The 23,714-nt window shown below is 41.2% G+C and overlaps 7 protein-coding genes across 8 annotated transcripts in view; 4 read left to right on the top strand and 3 right to left on the bottom strand.

Moving 5' to 3' along the window:
• The window catches only part of LOC115760954 (5-hydroxytryptamine receptor 2A), a 40,240-nt gene extending 32,197 nt beyond the window's left edge, over window positions 1-8,043 (top strand). The window contains exons 8-10 of the mRNA XM_030702542.1: window positions 3,288-4,241; window positions 5,731-5,852; window positions 7,833-8,043. Coding sequence (XP_030558402.1) covers window positions 3,288-4,241; window positions 5,731-5,829 — 1,053 coding nt within the window. The 3' untranslated portion in view covers window positions 5,830-5,852; window positions 7,833-8,043. The remainder of the gene's footprint in view (window positions 1-3,287; window positions 4,242-5,730; window positions 5,853-7,832) is intronic.
• Window positions 4,243-4,816, bottom strand: LOC115760963 (RING-box protein 1-like). Its single transcript, XM_030702555.1, has 2 exons — window positions 4,720-4,816; window positions 4,243-4,655 (listed from the first exon to the last, which is right to left on the bottom strand). Exon 2 carries the CDS (start codon window positions 4,649-4,651, stop codon window positions 4,301-4,303), a length of 351 nt encoding a protein of 116 aa, XP_030558415.1. The 5' UTR covers window positions 4,652-4,655; window positions 4,720-4,816; the 3' UTR covers window positions 4,243-4,300.
• Window positions 8,044-8,326: 283 nt separating the features above from the next.
• LOC115760956 (E3 ubiquitin-protein ligase TRAIP) lies at window positions 8,327-11,553 on the top strand. 2 transcript variants are annotated; one of them, XM_030702545.1, is made up of 8 exons: window positions 8,327-8,951; window positions 9,890-9,964; window positions 10,021-10,236; window positions 10,295-10,648; window positions 10,723-10,780; window positions 10,846-10,965; window positions 11,026-11,217; window positions 11,285-11,553. In XM_030702545.1, exons 1-8 carry the CDS (start codon window positions 8,941-8,943, stop codon window positions 11,528-11,530), a joined length of 1,272 nt encoding a protein of 423 aa, XP_030558405.1. In that variant the 5' UTR covers window positions 8,327-8,940; the 3' UTR covers window positions 11,531-11,553. The 2 variants fall into 2 exon arrangements, with proteins under 2 accessions (XP_030558405.1, XP_030558404.1); XM_030702544.1 differs by lacking the exon at window positions 8,327-8,951 and having other exon boundaries at window positions 9,784-9,964.
• A 22-nt stretch (window positions 11,554-11,575) lies between these two features.
• Window positions 11,576-13,570, bottom strand: LOC115760955 (armadillo repeat-containing protein 6 homolog). The gene is made up of 2 exons (XM_030702543.1): window positions 13,072-13,570; window positions 11,576-13,008 (listed from the first exon to the last, which is right to left on the bottom strand). The coding sequence occupies exons 1-2, from the start codon at window positions 13,186-13,188 to the stop codon at window positions 11,734-11,736; spliced, it is 1,392 nt and encodes a 463-aa protein (XP_030558403.1). The 5' UTR covers window positions 13,189-13,570; the 3' UTR covers window positions 11,576-11,733.
• A 171-nt stretch (window positions 13,571-13,741) lies between these two features.
• On the top strand, window positions 13,742-16,115 carry LOC115760957 (endoplasmic reticulum junction formation protein lunapark-A). Its single transcript, XM_030702546.1, has 6 exons — window positions 13,742-13,839; window positions 13,976-14,205; window positions 14,307-14,439; window positions 14,871-15,309; window positions 15,364-15,561; window positions 15,632-16,115. Exons 1-6 carry the CDS (start codon window positions 13,813-13,815, stop codon window positions 15,838-15,840), a joined length of 1,236 nt encoding a protein of 411 aa, XP_030558406.1. The 5' UTR covers window positions 13,742-13,812; the 3' UTR covers window positions 15,841-16,115.
• Window positions 16,116-18,462: 2,347 nt separating this feature from the next.
• LOC115761054 (cuticle protein 1) lies at window positions 18,463-19,101 on the top strand. Its single transcript, XM_030702670.1, has 2 exons — window positions 18,463-18,477; window positions 18,537-19,101. The coding sequence occupies exons 1-2, from the start codon at window positions 18,463-18,465 to the stop codon at window positions 19,011-19,013; spliced, it is 492 nt and encodes a 163-aa protein (XP_030558530.1). The 3' UTR covers window positions 19,014-19,101.
• Window positions 19,102-20,815: 1,714 nt separating this feature from the next.
• Window positions 20,816-23,340, bottom strand: LOC115761078 (histidine-rich glycoprotein). Its single transcript, XM_030702696.1, has 3 exons — window positions 23,255-23,340; window positions 21,923-21,984; window positions 20,816-21,178 (listed from the first exon to the last, which is right to left on the bottom strand). Exons 1-3 carry the CDS (start codon window positions 23,273-23,275, stop codon window positions 20,932-20,934), a joined length of 330 nt encoding a protein of 109 aa, XP_030558556.1. The 5' UTR covers window positions 23,276-23,340; the 3' UTR covers window positions 20,816-20,931.
• Window positions 23,341-23,714: the final 374 nt, after the last annotated feature.

Below are 23,714 nucleotides of genomic sequence, written 5' to 3'. Positions count from 1 at the left end.
AGTAGGGAGAAGGCTGCGGCAAGTAAGTCAAAGTGTGCGCTGGAGAAGTAGGGGTGGTCAATGCACATAAATAAAATATTAGCTGGGCGTGTGTGTGGTGTATTTGTTACACTTTGGCTCACTTCTTCGGCTTATAGTTGAGTTTGTTTTTGGTTTAGGGCTTTTGGTTTCTGGCTTCTGGTTTTTGGCGTGTTCGCAATGCCCCACCCACCCGTTCACGCAGCAGTCTATTTCAAATTAAAAGTTGCCGGGCAAAAACTTGCAGCTGACCCATGCGGCGTATGCGTAATCTTCGAGTTTTAGCAGCAACTTTTCAACTGTTCCCCAACTGTTGTCATATTTAACATGCCCCATGCCCCCATGTCACAACGTGGTCGAAGCCAATGGAACGCGCCCTCATTATTCGCATTGTTGCGGACTGTAAATGTGAAAATACGTTTCGCATTTGGATTTGCCGCCCGTTTTGCAGTTGCTTTGATTTGCTTTACGTGCGGCAACATTAAAAATGCTTCTGTTCACAGTCAAAGAAGAAATCGTATCGAATCGAAATGAAACCAAAACGAAATCGAGCTCTGCTGCAACATTTGTTTGTGCTCCGTCCGACAACGCACACAACGGACAATTGCCAATGACAATGGCCATAGCTTAGGTTACATATGCTGCTTCTCGCTTCCTTTGTGTGAAAATGTACAATTTGGCCAATGGCCATTGAATTTTATACGTATATCTCTTTACTGACATGGCCAGTGTGTTTCCCTCTCTTTCTCTCTCTCTGTCTCTCTCGCTCTCTCTTCATTGTTGGCAAATTGAAAATGCATTTCTCATGTTGCGCCACAAATTTGAATGTTTTTTCTGATGTTGTTGCTGTTGTTTTGCGCTTGAAAAAGGCACCGCATCAATTACACGCTTATAACAACCAGCAATATATTATGGAATCAAAGTCATAAAATTCATTTGGCGCCGTATCCGTGCGGCCCATTAATTGTCTGCAGGCTCCCAAAAAGAGACCAAGTCGAAATTAGAGACGAGAGATATCTGTGCGAGTTTCCGGGCTTCACAAGCTTCCTCTTATTACAAAGAAAAGAGGGACACATATTTTAAGCCTTTTAAACCAGTGAATTCGGCGAAATCCATGTTTGGTTTAGTCGGACATTGAAATACTACTAGGAAATGATTTAGCTAACAACCTTAAAGAATCTTTAAACAGATTCTGGCTTTGAAGAATATTTAAGATATTCGGCATTAAGCTATCATTAGAAGTTATCGGCTAAAATCTTGCAAATATTTATAACCTATCTTCGCCCAGCATATAGATATGCATTTAACACAGCAATAAAATGAATATTGTGAAGTTTCTCCTTGCGAAATTGAGAATTGAGAGCTTTTGGAATTTTGCATTAAACTTCCTTATATAAGCTTACTTTACCAAGGATCTGCGTACATTTCTTCGACAGCTTTATTTAAAAGCTAAGCACATTTCATAAGGATAATTGCAAATTTTCCCTTTCGATACTCAACGAGCAGTAATAAACTGAAAGAAAGAAGCTTTACACAGCAAATTTTCACTTCGATAAAAATCGAGCACATAAGTTATCGGCTTGTGATATAAACTTTCTGATATGAGGAAACTTTATCTTAAGTCTGAGCAAAACTCACTTTGTGATCAAATCTTTACCAGTATAAGCACATTTCTTTAAGATCATTTAAAATTGTCAATACTAATCGATCAGTTATCGAACTGTTGAATTAGTTATCAACACGCAACCGATATCGCAACACGCATCGTTGCTCGTCCCATCTCTAGCAAAAGAAACGCGCGCGCCACCTGTGCAGTTACTCGTACGTCCTTCGTATAGAGCGAGGCGGGGTAGACGAAATTTATAACACATAAAAGTTGATTTTAGCACTTTACGCTTCTGCACATAATGTGGCCATGGACATGGACACTGCTGGCTCAAATTACAGGTGATTATATGAATTTTAGTGCCTAGGACATGCCGTTAGCAGCCTCTGCTCAAGTCTCGACAAATTGTTGTAGCCCTTTTTGACCAAGTGCCGCCAGCCAACGACTGCCTGCCTGCCGCCTGCTGGATAGTGGGTTAATAGCATGGGCGTGGCCAAAACTGAGCCTTGGCGGGGGGTTGCGGCGCAACGAGCTTAACGTAAATAAATATTTGCCCAGCAATTTTATTTATTTGGAAAATTTATAACCACACAACTGTGTGGCATAAAAAGCCCATGAAAATTGACGAGCCAGTGGGCGTGGCGGGGGCACGTTGTGTGGGTCTGAGGTGGGGGAGCAGAAGGGGTAGGGTATACAGCACTAAATAAATTTATGAATGCAATTCGAGTTTGTGATTTATGTGTGTGTGTGTGTGCCGAGCACAGATTTGAAATGCTAATTTGGAAAATGAAATTGACTGCTAAGCAGAACAGCAAGCCACAAAAAAGAAATAACTGGATCGATGCACGCTGCGAACCAATTCAATGCCTTTTGCGCATTCTTGAAGCCCGCCTTTGATTTGAATATTTGACAAAGCGAGAAATTACGGCTTTATTCCACACACCGAAGATTAAATATAATGTGAGAATAATGATGCTGATAAACAGAATAGTTTTCTATAGGACAACTTATTTCACTCGTATAGAGCTTTATAATATGGAAGTATGATATTAATAAGGTTAGGCCAATTTCAACATACGAACAGTTTGCAACGGAAAGACGATTGATTATATGATTATATCAACTCGACTGTTGATGCCGATAAGTATATATATATATATATATATATATATATATATATATATATATATATATATATATATATATATATATATATATATATATATATATATATATATATATATATATATATATACAATATGTGGTTAGAAAAGTTTCCCATGAATAAGTCTTCTATGCTTTACACATTACTAATACCCTCTACAAGGGTGTTCGAATGTTTTGATTTGAAATTGCGCGCTTAACTAAAAACATTGTTAAGATATTTATTTTCACATAAAATTTGCGGACTTAATTTGAACTCCAACTGAAATTGGCAGCTGCAAAGTATGGTAAGATAGATACAAGTTATTCCAAAAGGTTTTTGTGCTTTGGGTAACTTTTAACAAACCCCCTTTGAAGGTTTGGGTCGATTTCACGATTTGTGGGGCAATTGACTTGGTTTGTTTGATTCTAGTCAACGAATAAATAGGAATGCCCACCTCGAAGTGGTTCAAAACCAATTGGCAGACACTAACCGAATGAAACATGCTCTTATTTTCAGGTGCCCAGCACATCGGGCAACCAAATAGCCACCGTCTCGCACCTGGTGGCGCTGGCCAATCAGCAGCACGCCAGCAGCAGCAGCAGCAGCGCCAAGCAACAGAAAGCACCAGCAGCAGCAGCAGCTGGAGCTCAGCCAGCAAATGTAACGGAAGCGGACAGCGAGGCGGAGCAGGAGCATAACAATGAGCAGCAGCAGAATGAGCAGCAGCGGGAGGAGGATGGGGATGAGGCAGTGGCAACCGCAACCGCAACATCAGCAGCAGCAACAACGCCGCTGGGCAAGGCCAATGGAAATGGTGGCGCCGCTGTTGAAGTGCTCGAGGATCCGCAGCTGCAACAGCAGTTGGAACAAATGCAGCAGCTACAAAAAACTGTTCAAATTGGTGGCAGCAGCGGCGGCGGTGGCGGCGGAGGCGCTGGCGCCAGCACATCGAATGCCACAACAATTACATCGATATCAGCAATATCGCCGCAAACACCAACATCGCCAGCCATTGCAACGCAAGGGGTTGCCGCCGCCGCCGGACCGATGACAGCAAAGACGAGCACATTGACTAGCTGTAACCAGGCGCATCCGTTGTGCAGCAATTCGGCAAATGCCTCCGGTGCGGTAACACCCGAACCGCGCACCAAACAGCAGCAGCAGCAGCAGCAGCATCATCATCAGCCGGGACATCATCCACACCCTGCGCCGCCGCCGCAGCAGCAGCAGCAGTTGTCCAGCATAGCAAATCCCATGCAGAAGGTAAACAAGCGCAAGGAGACGCTGGAGGCGAAACGGGAAAGGAAAGCGGCCAAAACATTGGCCATCATCACCGGCGCCTTTGTCGTCTGCTGGCTGCCATTTTTTGTGATGGCACTGACGATGCCGCTCTGTGCCGCCTGCCAAATCAGCGACAGCGTCGCCTCCCTCTTCCTCTGGCTGGGCTACTTTAATTCCACGCTAAATCCGGTAAGATATATACACTTATATTATCATTTCACTCATTTGGGGGCACATTACAAAGCACACTAGCGACCATATTTCTCAAAGTTCCACTCGAGATTGTCCAGCGGACAGACGGGACGTGTCTTCAGCCAATGCGATATGCAGTGGAAGTGGAAGGCATGATTGCAGGAGCCCCAGGCGACGGTGCACTCGATGCCGCTGTTGCTCGACTGATTCGCCTGGCACTGGATGCACGGATCCATAATGTGATTGCGACAAATGGCGCAGTTGTCAACGACAATGTCCCAGGACCATAGTGCGACCCCGTTCCATTTCTTGACATTGAAGCGCTTACGATCCATGCCAGCGCCCGTGGCTGAAGCTGCGGCTGCGTTGCTGGTTGTTGGCTTCTCATTGTTATCTGCGGCGCTCATAATGCTAAATTATGATTTATTTGTGTTCATTTATTAAATTTACTTTCATTTCATCTATTGCAACTTACTCGCAGTTTCTGTATTATTTTCTGTGCGCGTTGTCAGCTCCTAGCTTGAGCTTGTCTATTTGAAAGAGAGCTATCGAGCAGTGTCAGAGTTGCCAGATTGTTGTAAAACTTGTCTCGTTTATCGGCATTATCGAAGCCAACTTGCATATCGATAGTCCGCCTATTTATACTTGTCAAATTTATGTTTTATACGCAAGCTTCGTCCAATTTACATTTTACAGTCAGCACTACACTACTTGACAGTGTTGTTAATGGCGCAAGTTTTAGTTTTTTTTAAGCTCATTTCAAGCCACACTGCTTAACAGATTCGTCAATTTAGCTGTTTGCATTTAAGTTTTGGCTTTTTGAAAAGTACAAAGAGCGATAATATAATATGGTTTCAGGCCTTAAGGCTTAACAGTTTTCAATAGTTTAGCTATTTGGCCTTTTTCGTACAGTTTTGGCTTTTTTTTAGTGCGAAATTCTGTTATTTCTAACAGACAACAGTGCTGCCAATTTAGCTGAATTCTAAGCTTTCACTAAAGTGCAAGGGTCGCAAATGTATAATTTTGCAGACCTTACAGCTTGAGAGTATAAACAGTTTAGCTTAATTCACTAAAGTTTTAGCTTTAAGTAAAGAGTTGGATTTTTGTTCTGACAATTTTGAAGTGTAAAATACGAAAATCTAGCTATTTTTTTTTTGTCAGCTCCAGCTTTGCTAATTCGAAGCATATAATTATTGAATTTATCTATAAAACGAGCTATTTAAATTAAAAATATTTTTTAACAAATTTAAAATGCAAGTTTCGCACCCGCTCTTTATGCAGTTGCATGCTTAACAGTGCTGCGAATCTAGCTTTTCTTTCTGATAGTTTCTGATAGTTTTCGGCAAAAAACGAATTCAATCCAAATTCATTTGTCATAAACTAAATAGCTTTTGTATTTGTATAATTTAATTATTTTAATATAAGCTCTCGACTATGCTTATGTTTTGAATGGGGAAACTTACGATAAACTTCTTTGTAATTACAGGTCATCTATACGATATTCAGCCCCGAGTTCCGACAGGCCTTCAAGCGCATACTCTTTGGCGGCCACCGACCGGTGCATTATCGCAGCGGGAAACTCTAGATAGTGCATGCGAAGAGGCGAAGGTAAGTGTGTGCGTGTGTGTGAAAATGTATTATGTAAAGGGGAAAAACATTTGTATTTAACTGCAAATTATTATTGAACAAGCTAAGGGAAATTGATGCCGCTTTGGCAATTGCAAATGCAATTGCAATTGCAATTGCAATTTCTTTCCATCTCTTGCAGTTATTTTTCTTTAATATATTTTTTTCAATTTCGCGCTCACAAGTTTCAATTTGCAATGCTCCATACCGAAATTGATATTGCTTAGCATTTGTTTGAGCAGTTGCTGAAGTAGTTGCTGCTGCTGCAGCTATTGCTGTTGCTGCTGCTGCAGTAGTTGCTGTTGCTGCTGCTGCAGTGTTCAAAGTGTTTTGAATTTCGTTGTCAACGTCGTCGTCTTCGCTTTGGGCGCCCAATTTCACAAAACACACGACACGCTGGCCATGGGAAACAGCCGCTGGCACACACACATACAGACACTCGCACACACACACGCACACACATACAGACACTCGCAGCTTCGAATTGGCAACGCTTTGTTGCCAGTTTTCTATGGCTTGCACCGCTTGAAACAATTTGTTAGCCATGAAACACGGGCAAAGTTTCGTCGCATTCCACTCAAAATTCTGTGGGTCATTGTGAAAGTTTTATCAGCCCACACAACCCACTCCCCCCCTTATCAGTGCTGTCATCTGCATGCGAAAACCGTTTAAAATCAGTTGGCCATTGCATTGCGGATAACGGATAACGTCTAATGGGGCGCCGAAAGGGCCATTCGAATTATGCCGCACATCGGCATAGGCTTATCTTCAAAGCGTGCCAGCCACCCGCCCGGTCAGGCCAGACCTTGTGCTAGAGTTAACCATTTGCATTTCAGCAGTCGGCCAGCTTCGAGGCAGCTGCCCGTGGCAGCAGTTAAGGCTGTTCCATTCGCGCGTTTGCCAAAAAGTTTAATTAAGTAACATTAATTTGCAGAAATTTCTGTTTTGCATTAGCGGAAGTTTTGAATGCCCGAATAAAAGGATAGAGCTAAGTAGAAGCTTGGGCATGCCGAAGATTGAATACACTTTTTAGAAATTTTTATTATGGTTTTGCAGATAATCTCAAAAGATTTTTATACCCTGAACCAATTAAAAATGGGTGTAAAGGTATATTGTATTTGTGCAAAATCCAAATGTATGTAACAGAATGAAGCATCTCCGACCCGATAAAGTATATATATTCTTGATCAGCACCAATAGCCGAGGCGATCTAGCTAGTCCGTCTGTTTGTCTGTCCGTCTGTTCGTATGTATGAACGCAAGGATCTCAGAACCTATAAGAGCTAGAGAGAAATTCTAGATGTAGGTGCTCCTAGTGCCTGCACAGATCGAGTTGTTTTTTGTTTTTTGGGCAATTTTGGTAAATATTAAGAGCTAGAGTCACCAAACTTGACATATAGCTTCTAAAATAGAATATATATATGCATTTGATGTTGGAAGAAGAGGGTTCAGGGTATCCCCTAGTTGGGAGCTCCCGACTAGAACCTCTTACTTGTTTAAACTTTTCCATATCAATATATATTTTACAACCGATTTTTCCTCTTATCAATGTATCAATTCGATGCTATTAAGATTTTGGTTATAAGCCAAATTTGTTTAAGATTATTTGAAATACAAAATAATGTATTTTTCCTGTAACAACTATATGATATAGTTGTTCGATCCGGCCTATACCGACCTTTGTACTGCCTGCAATGGAAAGAAACGCGATCTATGCAAAGATTATTATGAAAAACTTTACGACTGAGAGCCTTGCTTTGGGTGTATGGACTTGTCTTCTAATGAAGAATATGTAGAACTTATGTAAAGAATATATATACCGAATATATTTATAGATATATAGAATATTTATACACATACTTCCAAGCGTTACATAATTCATCACAAAATTATAATAGCCTATAATAAGAAGAGTATTAATTTCTAACTAATGAGATTTGTGCAACCAACAACTATTTTTCAGGCGTTTCTGCTAAGATGACGAGAAAATTTGCCTCTTCGTTCAAAAAAAAGAAGAAAGAGAATACAAGAAGATGGATATGAAGAAAGAGAAGAATAAGAAGAAGACGTAGAACACCACCACTCACAAGAAGAATGTATACCAAGAATGATATAATAGCTGGAAGGCAGCGAACCAGATTACTTTTAAATAAATAAATATAAATACAAAATATATAAATAAATCTAAATACAATGTAAGTGTAAATAAGTTGAGCTAAATGTGTTTAAAATTCAAAGTTAAATTATGCAAATAATTAAGACCTTTAAGGAACAAAGAATTAAGATTGTAATTAGGCCAATATATTGTTGGAAACTGTTTTTTTTTTACTTTGGCTTGTGTTCAAGAAAAAAGGAAAGTTGAACAAACTGTGTAATCAAAATACGAAATTGTTATGAATTAGTTAATGAATAACTATAATTATATTTAGCAAATAAGCAACAAAACAATTTCTAACGAAATTAACTTCCGAAAAAAAAACTATGGAAATAACTTTCGATTCGTGTACATTTTAGAACTAAATAAATAAATTGAAATATGCTAAAAATATGGTTAATAAAGCTTGGCATAGGGCATTTTGGAATCGTTATAACTGAACCCGAGCATACTGAATCTATATCTATATGTATATATACGATATAGCAAAGCCCACTAGAGAGTTATGTTAAGTGTGTATAAAATCAATTAGAATTTAAGTAAAAACTAAAACATTTGTTAACTATTGTATGGCTATTAGCATAATAGCCCATTGTATAATGCATATAAATAATTTAATTGTAAATGTAAATGTTTAAATGCAATTTAAACCTATTGTTAAAGCAAATTCTAGTTAAATTACATGTAAAAAAAAAAACAAAAAACAAACAAGAGAAAATACAACAACTGTTGTATTTTTAATGCCAAGCAAGCTGGTAGCAAATGTCATGGATTTCTTTGAATATGACATATTAAATAAATTAAATGAATAATTAACAATTAATTGCTTAAGGGTGCAACAAATTGTGGTAAATGTATGTAAAAAGTCAGCAACAAGCCACGTGTATTATTGAAAAGCAAACTACTTTCGGGAAAAATGGGTAAAACGTAATTAAAAAAAAATAAATAAAAAAAATTAAACTAAATAACAAACTTCAAGTAAAAACTCAATATACTTAAAACCTATGCTAGTTAAAAAGCTCGAGTTAAGTGAACATAAAAACAATATCACAATTGAAATCAAATGTTTTACTACCCTAACTAATAAACAAACTATTTAAAAAAAAAAAAAAAAAAGAAAACAAATAAAATCAAAAGGAAATCTTTAAATAGCTTTTTAAGAATTTACCGATCTATGTCTAACTAAACTAGATATCAATAACAAAATAAACCCAAGAAAAACTATCAATAGTTATGCAGTTTAAAGGTGACATTAATTGTTCTATATCAAGTAATAATTCGTAACACCTACACTTATTACAAAATTGCATAGAGTAAAATCGATAATTTTCCTTATTTTGTTTACATAATTTGGTTATTAAACAAATTGGCGCGCATTTGGTAGGAATTATTGCCTGGTATACATAACAAATATATCTAACTTTAAACTGCAACAAAAATAAGCAACAAATACTATACTAAAATTACTGTAAATTTCATTGGCTGCAAATTAAAATAAAAATTGAACTTTCATGCAACAAATTTTAAATTGTTTTTAAATCTGCGTAACGGACACGCCAGCCAAGACACAAACCCAAAAGTGTGGCCTTATGCCTAAAAGCAGGCTTTGAATTGTCTTGACCTTGCTCGACCCCCATAAAGTTGGCTGCGCGAAAATATGAGCTCACTTGAAGTTGGCTGTGCGCAAATTTGAGCTGACTTGAAGTTGGCTGCACGCAACAGCTGATTTTTGATAAAGCCGCGCGAAAACCTTTAACAAGCTGTGTATTAGGTTCTTGGTTATTCACATATTTTTTGTTATCACATGTAGTTTGTTTCTTAAGCATGTTGAATTTAAATTGTGTTATATGCGCCGAACTGTTTAGCCATTCGGATGATGTTTACGTTACCACCTGCGGACACATGTTTCATCACAACTGCCTCATGCAATGGCTGGAGCGGTAAGCTGGCGTCGTCTTTAAAAACAACAAATATATATTTTAAAGGCAAATTACAGTTCAAAAACGTGTCCACAGTGCCGCAACAAGTGCACCACACGCAACATATGGCGTGTCTACTTCAATCTGGCCAATTTGGACGTGAGTCGCATCGACGTGGGTTCTCTGCAGGAACAGCTGGACAATGCGAATCTGGCCATGAAAATGAAGGAGCAGGAACATAACAAAATTGAACAGCAAATGAAAGATCTAAAGGACACGCAGAAAAAGTGCCTGTAGGTTCAAATGTCATCCAACCCAATGAAATGTCTAAGGAACCCCTCTCTATTGCAGCAAAACAATTGCCGGCCTTGAGCAGAAGCTACAAAAGAAAGATTTCGTAATCTGCGGCTATGTGGAGCAAATAAGTATACTTAAAAATGATGCACGCGTCGTTGATGAGCTGCGCAAGGAAAACAAAAGTCTTAAACAACAAATACACACAATGGAAGGCGTTTCAGCCATACTGTCGGCCGGTGCCGCGGATGCTGAGCGTCTGCTGAAGAACGAAGCCAATCCGCATGTGCTGGCCAATTGGGTGTCCACGCTGAAGCGTGAGCTGCGCCAGTGCGAGACCAAAAAGACGGAGCTGCGCAATGTGCTTAAGCTGGTGCAGAATGATTTGCGCAGAGAGCTGGACTCGAAGCGGTGAGAGACAGAAAATCGAAGCTCTACGTAGAATCGTAAAAAACAACAACAATTGTTAATCTTTGCCCTTGCAGCAACCTGGAGGAGAAAATATCACATCTGGAGAGCGATCTCTACCGCACGCAAGAGAAGGTAAGCTAGCCAACGTGCAAAATGTACAAGAAACTACCTAAATGTTGCGACTACATTCCAAACAGCTTAAATCCCTGCAAAGTCAGCCAATTGACTTGGACGCATCCAGCAACTCGTTGGGCCTGAACACCAACATTGTGGCACTGAAGCGCGAGGAGCGACGCAGCACCATCTCGCCAACAACCGTATGTAAAGTAATAGAAAATACAATATATGCACACTGCAACTACGTTTGCATATTACAGAAACAGAACATAAAGCGCATAGAAGAATCTACATCACCCTACCTGAACATCAAGTCTAGCAGCGTGGGCTTGGCACATCTGCTAAAACCGCCAGATATGGGCATAACCAAAATATCGCCCATTAAAAGCGGCGCTGGCATAAGCATGGCAACAGGCGTTATACGCAAAACCCACAGTGATCTTAGCGAAAAGGTAATACAAGTGCATATAGATATAATTGTGTTCTACTCACTGATTGGCATCTTCTATTCGCCTGCAGTACTCAATTTTCAAGAAGCCACGTCTGCTGCTGGGCGGCTCCAATTCGGCTGCCCCAATGAGCGCCAATTTTGCGTTCAATGGCATGGGCGGTTCGGAGAAGATAGATCCATTTGCGCAGCGTGCAGTGGAGGAGGAGCAGCAGGCAGCATCAGCTAGACCAGCGAACAGTCAGCCATCGATGTCTAGGACAGTTAATATTCGGCTCAAAGCGGGCACGCTGCGCAACATTAAGCTAACCAAGTAGCCAGTGCGAATTGTTGTTATAAGCCAAGACTGCCTCAGTTTCGAATTATAGTTTGTTAGCATAATATATAGATGAATTTATAGATGAGAACCTTGTGTGAGCTTCCGAATATTGTGCCGTTGCATTAGTTTGTGTGTTTGTGTGTGTATGGAAATAAGTTAGCAGTGAATACAAAAGTAAAAATGTATGGTCCACGTCGCCGTTTATGCGGCAATTTTCTTTTCCGCCGTGCCGGTCCATTCCTCGCGCAGCTGCACATTGCAGCCGAGATCGCGCAGCGCCGCCTTAATGTCCTGCGCCACCGACGGATGGTCCACCATGGCCGCATTGAGTAAATCCTCAACGCCATAGGATAGCCATGTTTCGCATTGATTGCGCGAACGTGAAACCATATTACGTATGGCCCAGGCGCCGTTGCGTTGAAGTATTTTGTGCTTGGGATGCATGCGCAGCGCCTCGACCATCACCTCGGCAATGCCCGTATCAAAGAAGGCGGCGCTGTTCTCCTTGACGCGCAGCGTGAGCGTTGTTATGCAGGCAAAGGCGGCAGTCACAATGTTCTCATTGGATTGATGCGTGTCCAGCAGCTCCTTAATAATGGGCGCTACGCCCTGCTGCACTATGTGCGCCTTGACAGCATCATGGCCGGCGAGTGCGCGTAAAAGTTTTAAGGCCTCGCAGTTTAAGCGCTCCGCTTTCAGATTCTCACTCATAATATGGAAGATGTGCTTCAGGCCGCCGGCTTCGTCAATGACTAGGCACAGCTCCTGGCGCACGGCCAGCGTGCCGATGGTGAGCAGCAAATCCGCCAGCACATTGGCATCCTCGTAGGCGGGCAACAGCTCTACGAGATCCAGCAGCATTTCGCTGGCTATCTGGCGCGCATGCTCATGTGCACAGCCAAACTCCACACGTATGTCATCGTCCAGCACTAGAAACCTCAGAACTGCTGTCAGTTCGCGCAGCACGCGTGGACTGTCCCTGGTTAACAGCGGCTTCAATAGCTTCAGCGCGTTGGTGCTCAAAATCTTCTGACGATTCATTTCGTGCATGACGCACGTTTTCTGTAGCCACTGCAGCGTCAGACAAACGATATCCTGCTGATCCTTAAGTGCCAGTAGCTTAAGCACAACGGCCAACGCCTCGCCATCGAATATATCGGGCTGCTTGTGGGTCAGACTGTTCACAGCCTGCAGGCATTTGCACACCAGCGTCGTTGGCAGCGTCTCGGCGGTCAGCGCCTGGTCGAGCAGTTTTGTAAGCACATTGTGTGCACCGTTCTTGCCTGCGAGCACACGATGTGCCAGCGACTTTTGGCACTCCAGATCCAGGACAGCAAGCAGTTCCAAAAGCTGCTGCTCATCCTTGCCTCCTTGGTTAATGTGAGTTGTTAATTTGTCAACCGTTTCGTTAATAACAGGCTTGCCCGTTTCCGCATTGATAGCCAAATCTTTGATAATGTTGGCCAGGTTGATGCCCTGAGGTTAACAAGACACATTCGACTCAGACAATCTAATTGGATGACGCATACAAATACGCACCTGTGCTTCAAATTGTTTTATAGTCTCCTCCTTGGCCTCTGAGGGGCTCATGGAGAAATCCACCACATTCTCCTGGACAACATCGTCGAAAGTCTCTTGAGAAATAATTTTGGCCATGTTTAAACTATTATATTTCCACTCCAAATGCTGCAGCTGCTGGTTTAATCTTCGTCTTTCGTGTTTTACTTTGTTCCGCAACAACTCCCACACAGACAAGAACTCGCCAACAAAAATGCAAGTTTTCTTTGTTTTCAGTCTTAAGTGCAGACAGGGAAATCAGCTCATGTGCGTCTTAGATACAAACGGGTAGTTATCACAGAAAATAATCTCTTATTTCGTGTGCAATAAACTGTTTAACTTTTGTAAAATGCGCAACTGTAACCCAGCTGTTGTGATGCCCGCAGGGCTGCAAAAATAATCGACAAGTGTTTTTAGGCGACAAATTTACAAAATAATGTTCCAAAATAGTTTCAAATTGTACATAATTGCCTACTAATCGGTCAAATCACTTCAAAGTACACAATAAAAGTAGAAAATCAAATAAAATGTTTCGTTTCACATCTATCGATATGCGATACCAAAAATATCGCATGACCTTTTCAGCCCTATCGATATATCGAGTCAGCATCAACAAGCCCAACGGGGAGCAGGGTCACGGCACGAAATTAGTTAATATTTACATTTTTTAAATTTAAGTAGGCGTCATTTAATTTAATACAACTTATACTAAAAATAAATAAAATGGGGTTTGTTCTATCGAAATTTCGGGTAAGTGCAATATCACGTTTCTAATTGCAATTGCCACTAACCAGCCACTGAGTGACGCCGAGGGCGCCGATGAGCACATATATGCACTACATATGCATAAAAAAACATTTACATACGTACGCATTTCTAATTATAGAAGGAAAAATCTACAACTGCTGTTCTGGAGGGACTGCAGGTGCAGATACAAGATCTAGAGAAATATGTGATCAATACGCAGGAGCGCAAAAGGCGCTTTGTTAGCAACTTTGTTGGCTTCACAATTGGCGCATATATCGTTGGCTTTGCGCTTTGGTATTTCTTCTATTTCCCGCCAACAATGCAGGAGCGCATCATGTACTTGGTGCCGCTGCTCTTGTTCCCAGTGCTGTGAGTAATCCAACAAAAACAAAGCCAGTGCCAGTCGAACGATGATCTCATTGCACCGAAAGCTGCTAGTTTAACAATTGATTTTTGTTATTGTTTTTCAGCATTGTTGTCTTGCGTCAAATGTTTACGTGGTATTTTCAGCGCAAGCTCAACAAAAATGGCGATAAGCTGGCCCAGCTGAAGCAGAAGAAAAACAAGATATTGGAGCAGGTCATGGACAAAGAGACCTACAAGGTACGTTGTCCAGGAAATAATTAATAGGGCAGCGTCTGTGTACCCGGACTTACGCATCCTTGAATGAAGATTTTGTCAATTATTTGTAACATTTGAATTAATTTATTCAAGTTTTAATTTGGCTAGAGATTTTATGGATTTTTTCACATAGAACTTCAAATTGGGCATATGCCACATATGATTAGATAAATCCAATAATTAAACCCAAGTTATTTATGCTTTAAAACTAAATTTCCATCAGAAGTTTTTAGATTAAGCGAATTCATTTTTAAAAACGACTTGCTTCCGTTCTGGGTTCAATTGGTATGTTTTTGTGGCTATTGATTTAGTTCTAGATCTGAGTCAAAACCTGGTTTAGATTGGTTCGGCTTAGAATATGTTTTCAGGGCTGTAATCACCATCATTAATTATAATCATTATCATTTTGGCAGGTGGCAGTGAATCTTCTTGAGCGCTTTGGCGATAAGCAACATAATCGCATCAGCAGCAATCAGCTGTCCACCACAGCGCGTAGCAGCCCGAGCAGCAACAATCTGAATCGCTTGAACGCATCTTCGCTGCAGCGCACGCCGCAGCCCGTAGCTGCAGTCGCACATCAGCAGCAGCAGCAACAGCGCATGTTGGCGCCCCCCTATACGAGCGTCTATCGCAATTTGAACAACAATATAAATAGCAGCGTCATGTCGTCGCAAATGCAATTGTTATCAACGCCGCAGCTGCGTGCTGAGCAGGAGCTGCGTAGACGCACGCCCTTCCCCGTGGTCGATGAGAGCTCACGCAGCGCATTGGATCGCATTGTGGACTTCATTGTGGGCGACAGTCCGCAGAATCGCTTTGGCATGATATGCAAGCAGTGCCATCGGCATAATGGTGAGATGCGGCTCTTTGCGCTTGACTGCAATTCAATATTACGTTTGATTTTAGGCATGCTACCCCTGGAGGAATATGAGTATACAACATTTCATTGCGCCTTCTGTGGTGTACTTAATCCGGCACGCAAGGAGAGACCCGTGGCGCCACGCCTATCCCTTAACGCAGGGCATCCACAGACGCCGAAATCGGCATTGCAAGGCAATGACAGCACCGAAAGCGATTCATCCGACGATGAGGATGAAGAATTTGGTGACTAACCATACAGTTTATGCTCTTGTTAACTGCCTGTCTAATAATGCATTTTATATTTAACCTGCAGATAACCAGCATTTAGTGCGCCGCGCGCTGCACGAAGACTTGCCATCGACTGATACCGATGCGGAGGGTGAAGCTGATGTGGAAGCCGATATGGATGTTGATGTGGATACTGATGCTGTTAACCCAACGACTGCAACGAATGTGTTGGAGACTGAAATTGCAACAGCGGCTGCCGATGCTGATGCCAGCGAGACTGAGGCAAAAGAATAGTTTTTGAATATGAAAACGGTTCGCCGAGTGCGCCATGAACAGGTTTTTAGGCAACGCAAAGCGTGTTAGCATTAAATAAAAGCAAACTTATTTATGCATATATATATTTATATACATTATTTTGCTTAGAGTTAACAATTAATATTAATTAACACTTTGTTGGTAAGCAATTATTTCTCTAGAATATTTTTGTTCAATTTAGTCACTAAACCCAACTCACTAGCTTAAATCTACAACAAGAAAACAAGAATTTCTGAATAATTGTTGAGTACGTTTTGAAATACAAATTGTAAACTGAATACAAAAACAAAAAATAACTTGAATATGCAAATTGTATGCAAATATGCTTTCTTTTCCATGGCACACCTAAAGCGTACGCCCCGTTAAGTGCTATCCGTCAGCGCAGAAGGAAATTGATAATTAAAAACTAGACGAAAAAAAAAGAAGGCGACAGCTAATGGCCGTAATAATTTCAAATGCGCGCCAATGTGACAAAAAAGGCAAACACGACATTTCAGATATCAGGCACAACAACAAGCGCGAGAACCAACACACACACACATACACACACACACACTCCATGCATTATGCGAGCGGTCAACAATTTCAATTTCGCTGGCTTTTATTTTTCCGGGCCATTGATCAAGGCTAACGAGATCAGCTTACAGCGCGCCCGCGCTACGTAACGCATTCGCATTAGCCGCCAGCTTCGGCTTCAGCTCCAGCGGCACCACCAGCACCACACTCAGCCTCAGCCAGCCACCTACAAGTGGAGCAGCCGCGCCCGCGCACATTCCTGGCCAATGGCTGCCGGCGGCGGCAGTTGCAAACACAAATTATAAGAATTAAACTAAATCTGTTACAACGTTGCCAACAATTGGCCGCCGTCGCCAGTGTTGTCAACTGCCGTTTCAAAAATCTAGCTGAAATCGATATATGTACAAAAAAATGGCTAAAAATAGCTGAGCTAGCTTGCTTAGCACATATTAGCCATACACAGGCTTGCCAAAAATAGCTATAAACACCAAAATTTGGCTGGAAAATAGCTGAATTGGCTACACTGACCGTCACTCGTCCACGTTTAACAATCTGTTGCAAATGTGTGTGTGTGTGTGTGTCTGGCTTGCTGCCCCGCCGCCTTATTAGCTCATAATTTGTGTGACAGCGCCTAGTAATTGAATTACCCGAATCTGATCTGTGACGTAGGCCTCTGGCCAGGAAGTCGGTGCGTGCGCCTTGTTCTCTCTGGCATTGGTCAAGCGCATGCGTGTGCGGCACAGCTTCGACAAGCAGCGTGTTTTTCTGGTGACACTATGCAACAACATTTGCATAAGCTGGACAGAAACCTGCTAGAACTAGGGCTGGCAATAGTTAACTTTGCATATATACTATAACTAGTCCAGCTTGGATTTAGATACTAGAGAAGTGCTTGCCAGGCGTCTGCTAAAGAGGCGTGGAATTGAAGTAGCCCAAGTGTGCATAATCTATGTCCAATATCTATTATATATATATATAATATAATCAAATTAAGAACCTCACCTTTCTGAACCATCTCATTTTGGACTTAAGTTTAAAAGCCTTTTAATGTTCTTATCATATGGTATTTAAGCTAAGTGAAATATTTGAAAAATGGAAAGCCAAATTTTAATTGCCTATCGCCCATCCCTCGCCCAGAATCAGAGCTTAGATCGGGCTCTGGTCCATGCAGTGCCTGGAAACTAGTGCAAGTTCGCTGCACCGAAACCAGTTACCATGTGACTTGGCCCCTTCCGGGCGAGTATGTGTGTGTGTGTGTGAGTGTGTGGAGCCAAGAGCAAGGCGCGTTGGCGCTGTCGATGGCAAAGGTGTTGCTGGCGGCACGACAAGGAAACCTGCGGCACAAATAAAGTGATTCACGAACAGATTCCATGACAGCGCCAATATGTGGCAAGGGTTGAGAGGCTGCAACAACAACAACAAATAACAAAAAAGGCACTTGGCCAAAATGGAAAACGCCAACGCGCCAAGTGGGCCGAAAGCCAAAAGACAAACAAACATATATATCTCTTTATTTTTGGCTAGAATGCGAGCGGGGCTTAGTTCATTGCTATTGCTAATGACGGCCTGTAACTTGATATAAATGCACACACACACACATATATATATATATATATATATATATATATGTAGATATCGTATATGTGGGTATGTAAGTAGGGGCATGCATATGTGTCTGTTGTGGCCGTTCGATTTATTTGTGCGCTCGCGCGCACAACAAAGACTCTAATAATAATCTGTTGGGCCAATCAAGCAAAATATGCGCGAGATCAGTCAACAACAACAACAACAACAACAACAGCAGCAAATGCAGTTGCCATTGCCGCACCAAATCTGCCAGCCAGCCAATGAAAGTGAAACCGAGCCAACGGTGTCGGAGTCTGAGACTCGGTTCTAGCCGGTCAATGCGAGAGAGACTGTTGTTCGGCTATATAAGCCAAGCTGACGGCCGTGTTTGTCCCACAGTGCAGCGCTGACCAGGAACCCAATTGGAAGTTTAAGTTCAAACACGACTTTATAGTCCAATTGGCAAAATCACTTACACACACACAGACACACACACCCGCAAGGATTAAAATAATCAACATGTTCTTCAAGCTGGTGAGTAGCGGGCGCGCCATCAAGTTTAGCTCAGCTTCTGAAACTTTGTGCTCCTGCAGCTGCTCGCCTCCTGCCTGGCGCTGGCTCTGGCCAAGCCACAGCATCCGCCAGCTGCCCAATATCCCGCCGGTGTGAATCCACAGGACTGCCCCGGTTTTCCCATCTGTGATAATGCGCGCCTGCACAATCCACAATCGCAGTGGCAGCAGCCGCAGCCCCAGTGGCAGCAACCGCAGCCCCAGTGGCAGCCACAGCCGCAACAGCACTGGCAGCAGCCGCAGCCGCAGTGGCAGCAACCACAGCCGCAGTGGCAGCCACAGCCCAGCTGGAACGCGGCACCAGCCCCTGCCGCAGGCGGTGATAAATATCCGGCTGGCATCAATCCACAGACCTGCCCCAACTATCCCTATTGCGATGTGAATGCCGGACATGCGGCTGCACCCGTCGCCGCACCACCATTGCCCGGCTGGACGGAGCGTCTGTATCCCGCCGGTGTCTCGCCGCATCAGTGCCCCAACTTCCCCTTCTGCAACTAAGCAGCCACACACACACACATACACACAGCGCCTGCCCACACTGTCCACACTCTACGCGATCTGTCCACACGCTCATCACACGCATTTTTTCCTTTTTTTTAGCTTCCTTCTAACGCTACCTAGTTCTCAACTATTGAAATTCTGTTGTTGGCGTCAATAAAAAAAGCATGTTGGTCATATAAACTTTAGTTGGATTTTAAATGCTATATATATATAGTATATATATAAAGGGTTTTAACGTGTAGCATACTAGCACAGAATTTATTCCAGGCTCTTATCAATGGTAGTTGGTAGGACTTATATTTGAATGGGGAAGATAGAAGTACTTTTATTTGTACTTTAAGTACTCTTATTAGGGTCTAACTTATACTTTAAAGAATAAATTAGTATGGAAAATTTTGATAGAAGATATTGATGGAAGAATTTTGATTTAGTATTTTATTTTAGTCAAAATAAAGGTTGACTGGATTTGCAGATATATACTTTTATTAGATTCTAACTTCTATCATACTTCAGAGAATATGTTAGTATATTATTAAAAACATTTGAATGTGTTTTAGATTTCATCATACTTAAAAGTATTTAGTTAGCTATTTTCTATAATGTTCTAAAAACTAATTTGATGAAAGATCTTTGTTAATAATGGAAGATTTTCATGGAAGATTGGATGAAAGATTTAATTTAACTTCAAAGACTTGAGAAGGGATTTTTATTTGTTCTTTTATCATCATAATTTACATTCATTTAGTTAAGCATTTTTGTATATTACTCTAAAAACAACTTCTATGCCAAGAATTCCTGCAGAGTTCCTTGAGTTTTTCTATAATTCGCTGCATTTGTTTATTATCTCCGGTTTCGATTCTTTGTCTATTCACTACATAATAAGCTGAATTCGAACTTGATTTATGGCTTAGTTGACACGTGTGGCAAAGAGTCAAAGTTTCTAGTTTGAATCATTAAATCAAGTAAATACTCGTTTGAAAAGTTGAATCCAAAGTTGTCATGTGGCACGCCCAGTGGGTTACCTTTTAATGCACTAAGCCAGTATCAAACTGCGAAGCAGATAGACTGGAGGCTGTTTATATAATCCCGAATTCCGGTAGAAATTTTTAATAAATATATTTGAAAACTTGCAAGTATCTTTATATATATTTAATCAAACTGAAGCTCGAGACAACTAACCGATTCAATTGGAATCAGTTACAAAAGTGTAACAACATTTTGAAAGCTGTTTAAATACATCTGAATTCCGATAGAATTTAAGAATCGTGTTACTTATTTGATTAACATTTAACCTGAACCCCGAACCGATCATAAAAATCTACGATTAAGATTCCATTTACAAAAATATAACAAAATTGTTTAAACAGTCTGAGAAAATCTCGAATTCCGCTAGCATTTAAAAAATATTTATATTTGGAAAGGTTATTAATTTATAGGTTGACCCAAAACCTTGTCAAGCGTCGAGAATGTGCCACGCCCAGAGTGAAGCTATCAGCTTACAACGCAGTCAAGTTCCAGTTCCGCGCTTCGGACAAGGAGCGGACCTCACAGGTGATCAACTGCCCGCTGCTGCCAGCTGCCCGCTGCCCGCTGCTGTTGCTGGTTGACCCCGAGCCGCTTTTGTGAAAGTCGTTCTTGCAAAACGGCGGCCACATCAAGCGGCCAGCGGTGGCCAAGGTCAAGTGCAACTGCAAATTAAAACCAGGTACACTTATATCATAAAAAAAAAAACGCTGCCCAGTCAAAAATTATAATAAATCCCAAAAAAGTTTATAATCAAAAAATCTCACTTTTATTTACAGACATTTCTTTTTCTTTAAACTTAAGACATTGTACAGATATTTACAAAGCAAACAAGTTGTGTTGGGTGGGTGTGTGTGTGTGTGTGCGTGTGTGCGTTTGTGTGTTGGGTGCTTTACCAGCCATGGGAGAGCGAGTTCCAGCCCTTGTGGAAGTCATGATGATAATCGTGATGATCCTCGTGCACATGCACCGGCACAATCTCCTCATGATGGACATGATGGACGGGCACCTCCTTGTAGACGGGCACATGCACCTCCTTGTAGACGGGCACATGTTTTACCACCGGCACGGCGATCTTCTGGACATGATGATGATGCACCGTGTGCACCTTATAGGGCACATGAATTGTGTGGTGTTCACTGGGAAATGGGGGGAGAGGGAGAGCGCGGCGTTTAACAAGAAGTTCAAGACACAGGCAACAATTGGAAAGCAAATGAAAGTGATATATGTCTGGGCTAATGATATGGCTGTAGGAGATTGGCTGCACCCAGGTGGAAAAGGGGGTAAGAGGGTGGTAAGGGGTAGCCACACACAATAATTGGCATTCAATGTTATTAGCTAATCAGCTAAATAACTGGCACTCAGTCAGCTCGACTTGTTTAACAGTCGTCTTGGCAGTTGCTTGAACCCCGTCGCATTGCCACTTGGCACAGGAGATCCCCCCAGCGCCGAGAGCCGCACAAGACCAATGCTCGGAATTGTTAATTAAGCGGCGCAATTATGTGTGCATTATAATGAATTAAATGCCAAGCGTCGCCTGTGAAATTCCTAAACGTTGTCACCGGGGTTCACTGGCTGCCAATCGCGAGTCTGTACATCGCACGATGTACAGCAACAATTCAGCTCATTCACGAACAAGCTGAAACCCATTCAACGGCTCTAGGGCCCCAAGTTTTTTACTAGCTCTATATACATATATTGATTGCTTCATTTCGAGCGTAATTGAATCCATAATTCATAACGCTTAAATGTCGGCGTTTAAAAAGCCATACAAAAACCAATCATAAAAAATCAATGTTAGTTGCACAACACGGGAAACGTTTTATATGTCGGATTAAATATACTATTTACGGTTTTTTGTGTATGGTTTATGGTTCACTTACTGTTTGCCAAAGAAGCCGGGACTGGGCGCGCAGTAAGCCACAGCGAAAAGTGCAACAAAGACCTGTGAAAAGAATTGAACAAAAACAAAAAATGAAACAATCTTTTAACACCTAGATACTGATTTTTAATAGGAAATCTAGTTGCTAGTTTTTCAATCAATACTTGCATCTAAATTAAAGTGAATTAATTTGATTTAATATTAAAACTTTGCATTTCGCACAGTTCATAAGATTCTAATCAATATTTATTTGTTTATATTTTTTCGATTTCTCGAATTGTTTATATTTATTCAATTATTTTGTAAAAGCTTAGTTGAGTCACAATTAAAAGACCATGACCATAATATATATGATATATTTCAAATAATATTAATGATATAGGGTTAATAATGGGAAATTGTATCTCAAAATCGATACTTATCGATAATTTATAATTTAGAAATATTTAAAAGTAGTCTGAATAAAACTACAATTTTAATAAGAAAATAAAGTCCAATGTGTAGAACACTTTTAAATACCCAAAATATCTCTAAGTAATATTTATTACTCTTATAACATTTATAATGCAAGAACTAATAGATAGAAAAATCTAGTTTTAATAGCCTAAGAAAATTGGCTAAAAAAGGCTACGAAATGGTTGGGTATAATTCTTTGAAAACTTCTTTGAGGCAAACGCGCACACATGTGCATGATACTGCCTCAAAACGGAGTACAGGGTATTAACAGGGTACCTAACATTCAAAAGTGTATCAAGGTGTATTAGTATAAAACATGACTACGACAAAGTTGTGCAAGTTTGTTTTATATTGCCTATAACCTTTATTTGAAATGGCCAACAATTTTGGCAATTGCAATTAAGGCCAAATCAATAACTGAACTAGAGCAAATAGCCCAATGGCAGCTTTTTGGCCAACTCCAAGGGCAACTGCGACGGGCCCAAATTACAAAACATTTGAGCAACTTTAAAGCCGTTCAAATCAATTTAACCAAAATACTTTCTATTAATAAGAAAATTACAAACTAACTATGGAATATGTGTTTGAATACAAAAATGTTGGCGCCTGTTAAACTTGGATGTCGAACGAGGAAATCGCATGAAGTGCGATATTTGTTTAAGTTAAGATCAATTTGGCCTGTTAAGCCTGAGCACTTAATGTCGACAGTTGTCAGGCAAGGCTTTGGTTTATGTTTATGTAAGTCGTGTTATATAAGATTTGGTAAGCGTGTACCATTTTTTTCACGATTATGTAACGTTATTTTGTTTTTGTCTTGTTTTTGCACACTGCACGTGAGTCCTTGTTGATATTATTTGGTTTGGCTGGGCACACTTACGATTACTCTTAGAGCGGTCATATTTAGGTTTTCTTTAGCTTGCGAACGCGTTTAAACTCGACTTTTGCTGCTGATAATGCCCGCTGCACTGCCAATGTCTGCCAATGACTGATAACCAATGGCCAATGGCGCATCCGTTTTATACCCAATTGCAGGCGCCAACAGCAGACGGCGGCAGCAACAGCAGCGACAGCAGCGACGACCAATGTAAAAAGCATACGTGACGCATGCGCGCAGCAGCAACAACAACAGCAGCAGCCACAATAACAGCAGCAACAATAACAGTAGCTACAACAACAGCGCACTGTTAAGTGTTTTACGAGTTGGTTAACCAAGAGGTCTGCCTGCTGTTGCTCTTGTTGCTGTTGTTGCTTAACCCATTGCTAAGACAGTATATAGTTACAATAACAACAACAACAACAACACTTGGGGCAGCTGCGTGTTGTCTGCAGCAAACCAC

This window comes from Drosophila novamexicana, unplaced genomic scaffold (assembly GCF_003285875.2).
Source record: "Drosophila novamexicana strain 15010-1031.04,08,12 unplaced genomic scaffold, DnovRS2.1 tig00000462-arrow-pilon, whole genome shotgun sequence".
In the NCBI taxonomy this organism is placed as follows: Eukaryota; Metazoa; Arthropoda; class Insecta; order Diptera; family Drosophilidae; genus Drosophila; species Drosophila novamexicana.
Note: the sequence above shows the minus strand (reverse complement) of the source record. Positions and strands in the feature narration are given on the sequence as shown.

Bases quoted from the DNA above. Each gene is read 5' to 3' on its own strand.
- LOC115760963 (XM_030702555.1), bottom strand. From the start codon at position 4,651: ATGAGCGCCGCAGATAACAATGAGAAGCCAACAACCAGCAACGCAGCC.
- LOC115760956 (XM_030702544.1), top strand. From the start codon at position 9,849: ATGTTGAATTTAAATTGTGTTATATGCGCCGAACTGTTTAGCCATTCG. The intron at 9,965-10,020 runs GTAAGCTGGCGT...GGCAAATTACAG, and splicing joins CTCATGCAATGGCTGGAGCG to TTCAAAAACGTGTCCACAGT. The intron at 10,966-11,025 runs GTATGTAAAGTA...TGCATATTACAG, and splicing joins GCACCATCTCGCCAACAACC to AAACAGAACATAAAGCGCAT.
- LOC115760955 (XM_030702543.1), bottom strand. From the start codon at position 13,188: ATGGCCAAAATTATTTCTCAAGAGACTTTCGACGATGTTGTCCAGGAG. The intron at 13,009-13,071 runs GTGCGTATTTGT...TGTTAACCTCAG, and splicing joins TAAAACAATTTGAAGCACAG to GGCATCAACCTGGCCAACAT.
- LOC115760957 (XM_030702546.1), top strand. From the start codon at position 13,813: ATGGGGTTTGTTCTATCGAAATTTCGG. The intron at 14,440-14,870 runs GTACGTTGTCCA...TCATTTTGGCAG, and splicing joins TGGACAAAGAGACCTACAAG to GTGGCAGTGAATCTTCTTGA. The intron at 15,310-15,363 runs GTGAGATGCGGC...GTTTGATTTTAG, and splicing joins GCAGTGCCATCGGCATAATG to GCATGCTACCCCTGGAGGAA.
- LOC115761078 (XM_030702696.1), bottom strand. From the start codon at position 23,275: ATGACCGCTCTAAGAGTAATC. The intron at 21,985-23,254 runs GTAAGTGTGCCC...TTCTTTTCACAG, and splicing joins TGACCGCTCTAAGAGTAATC to GTCTTTGTTGCACTTTTCGC. The intron at 21,179-21,922 runs GTAAGTGAACCA...CCCATTTCCCAG, and splicing joins CCCGGCTTCTTTGGCAAACA to TGAACACCACACAATTCATG.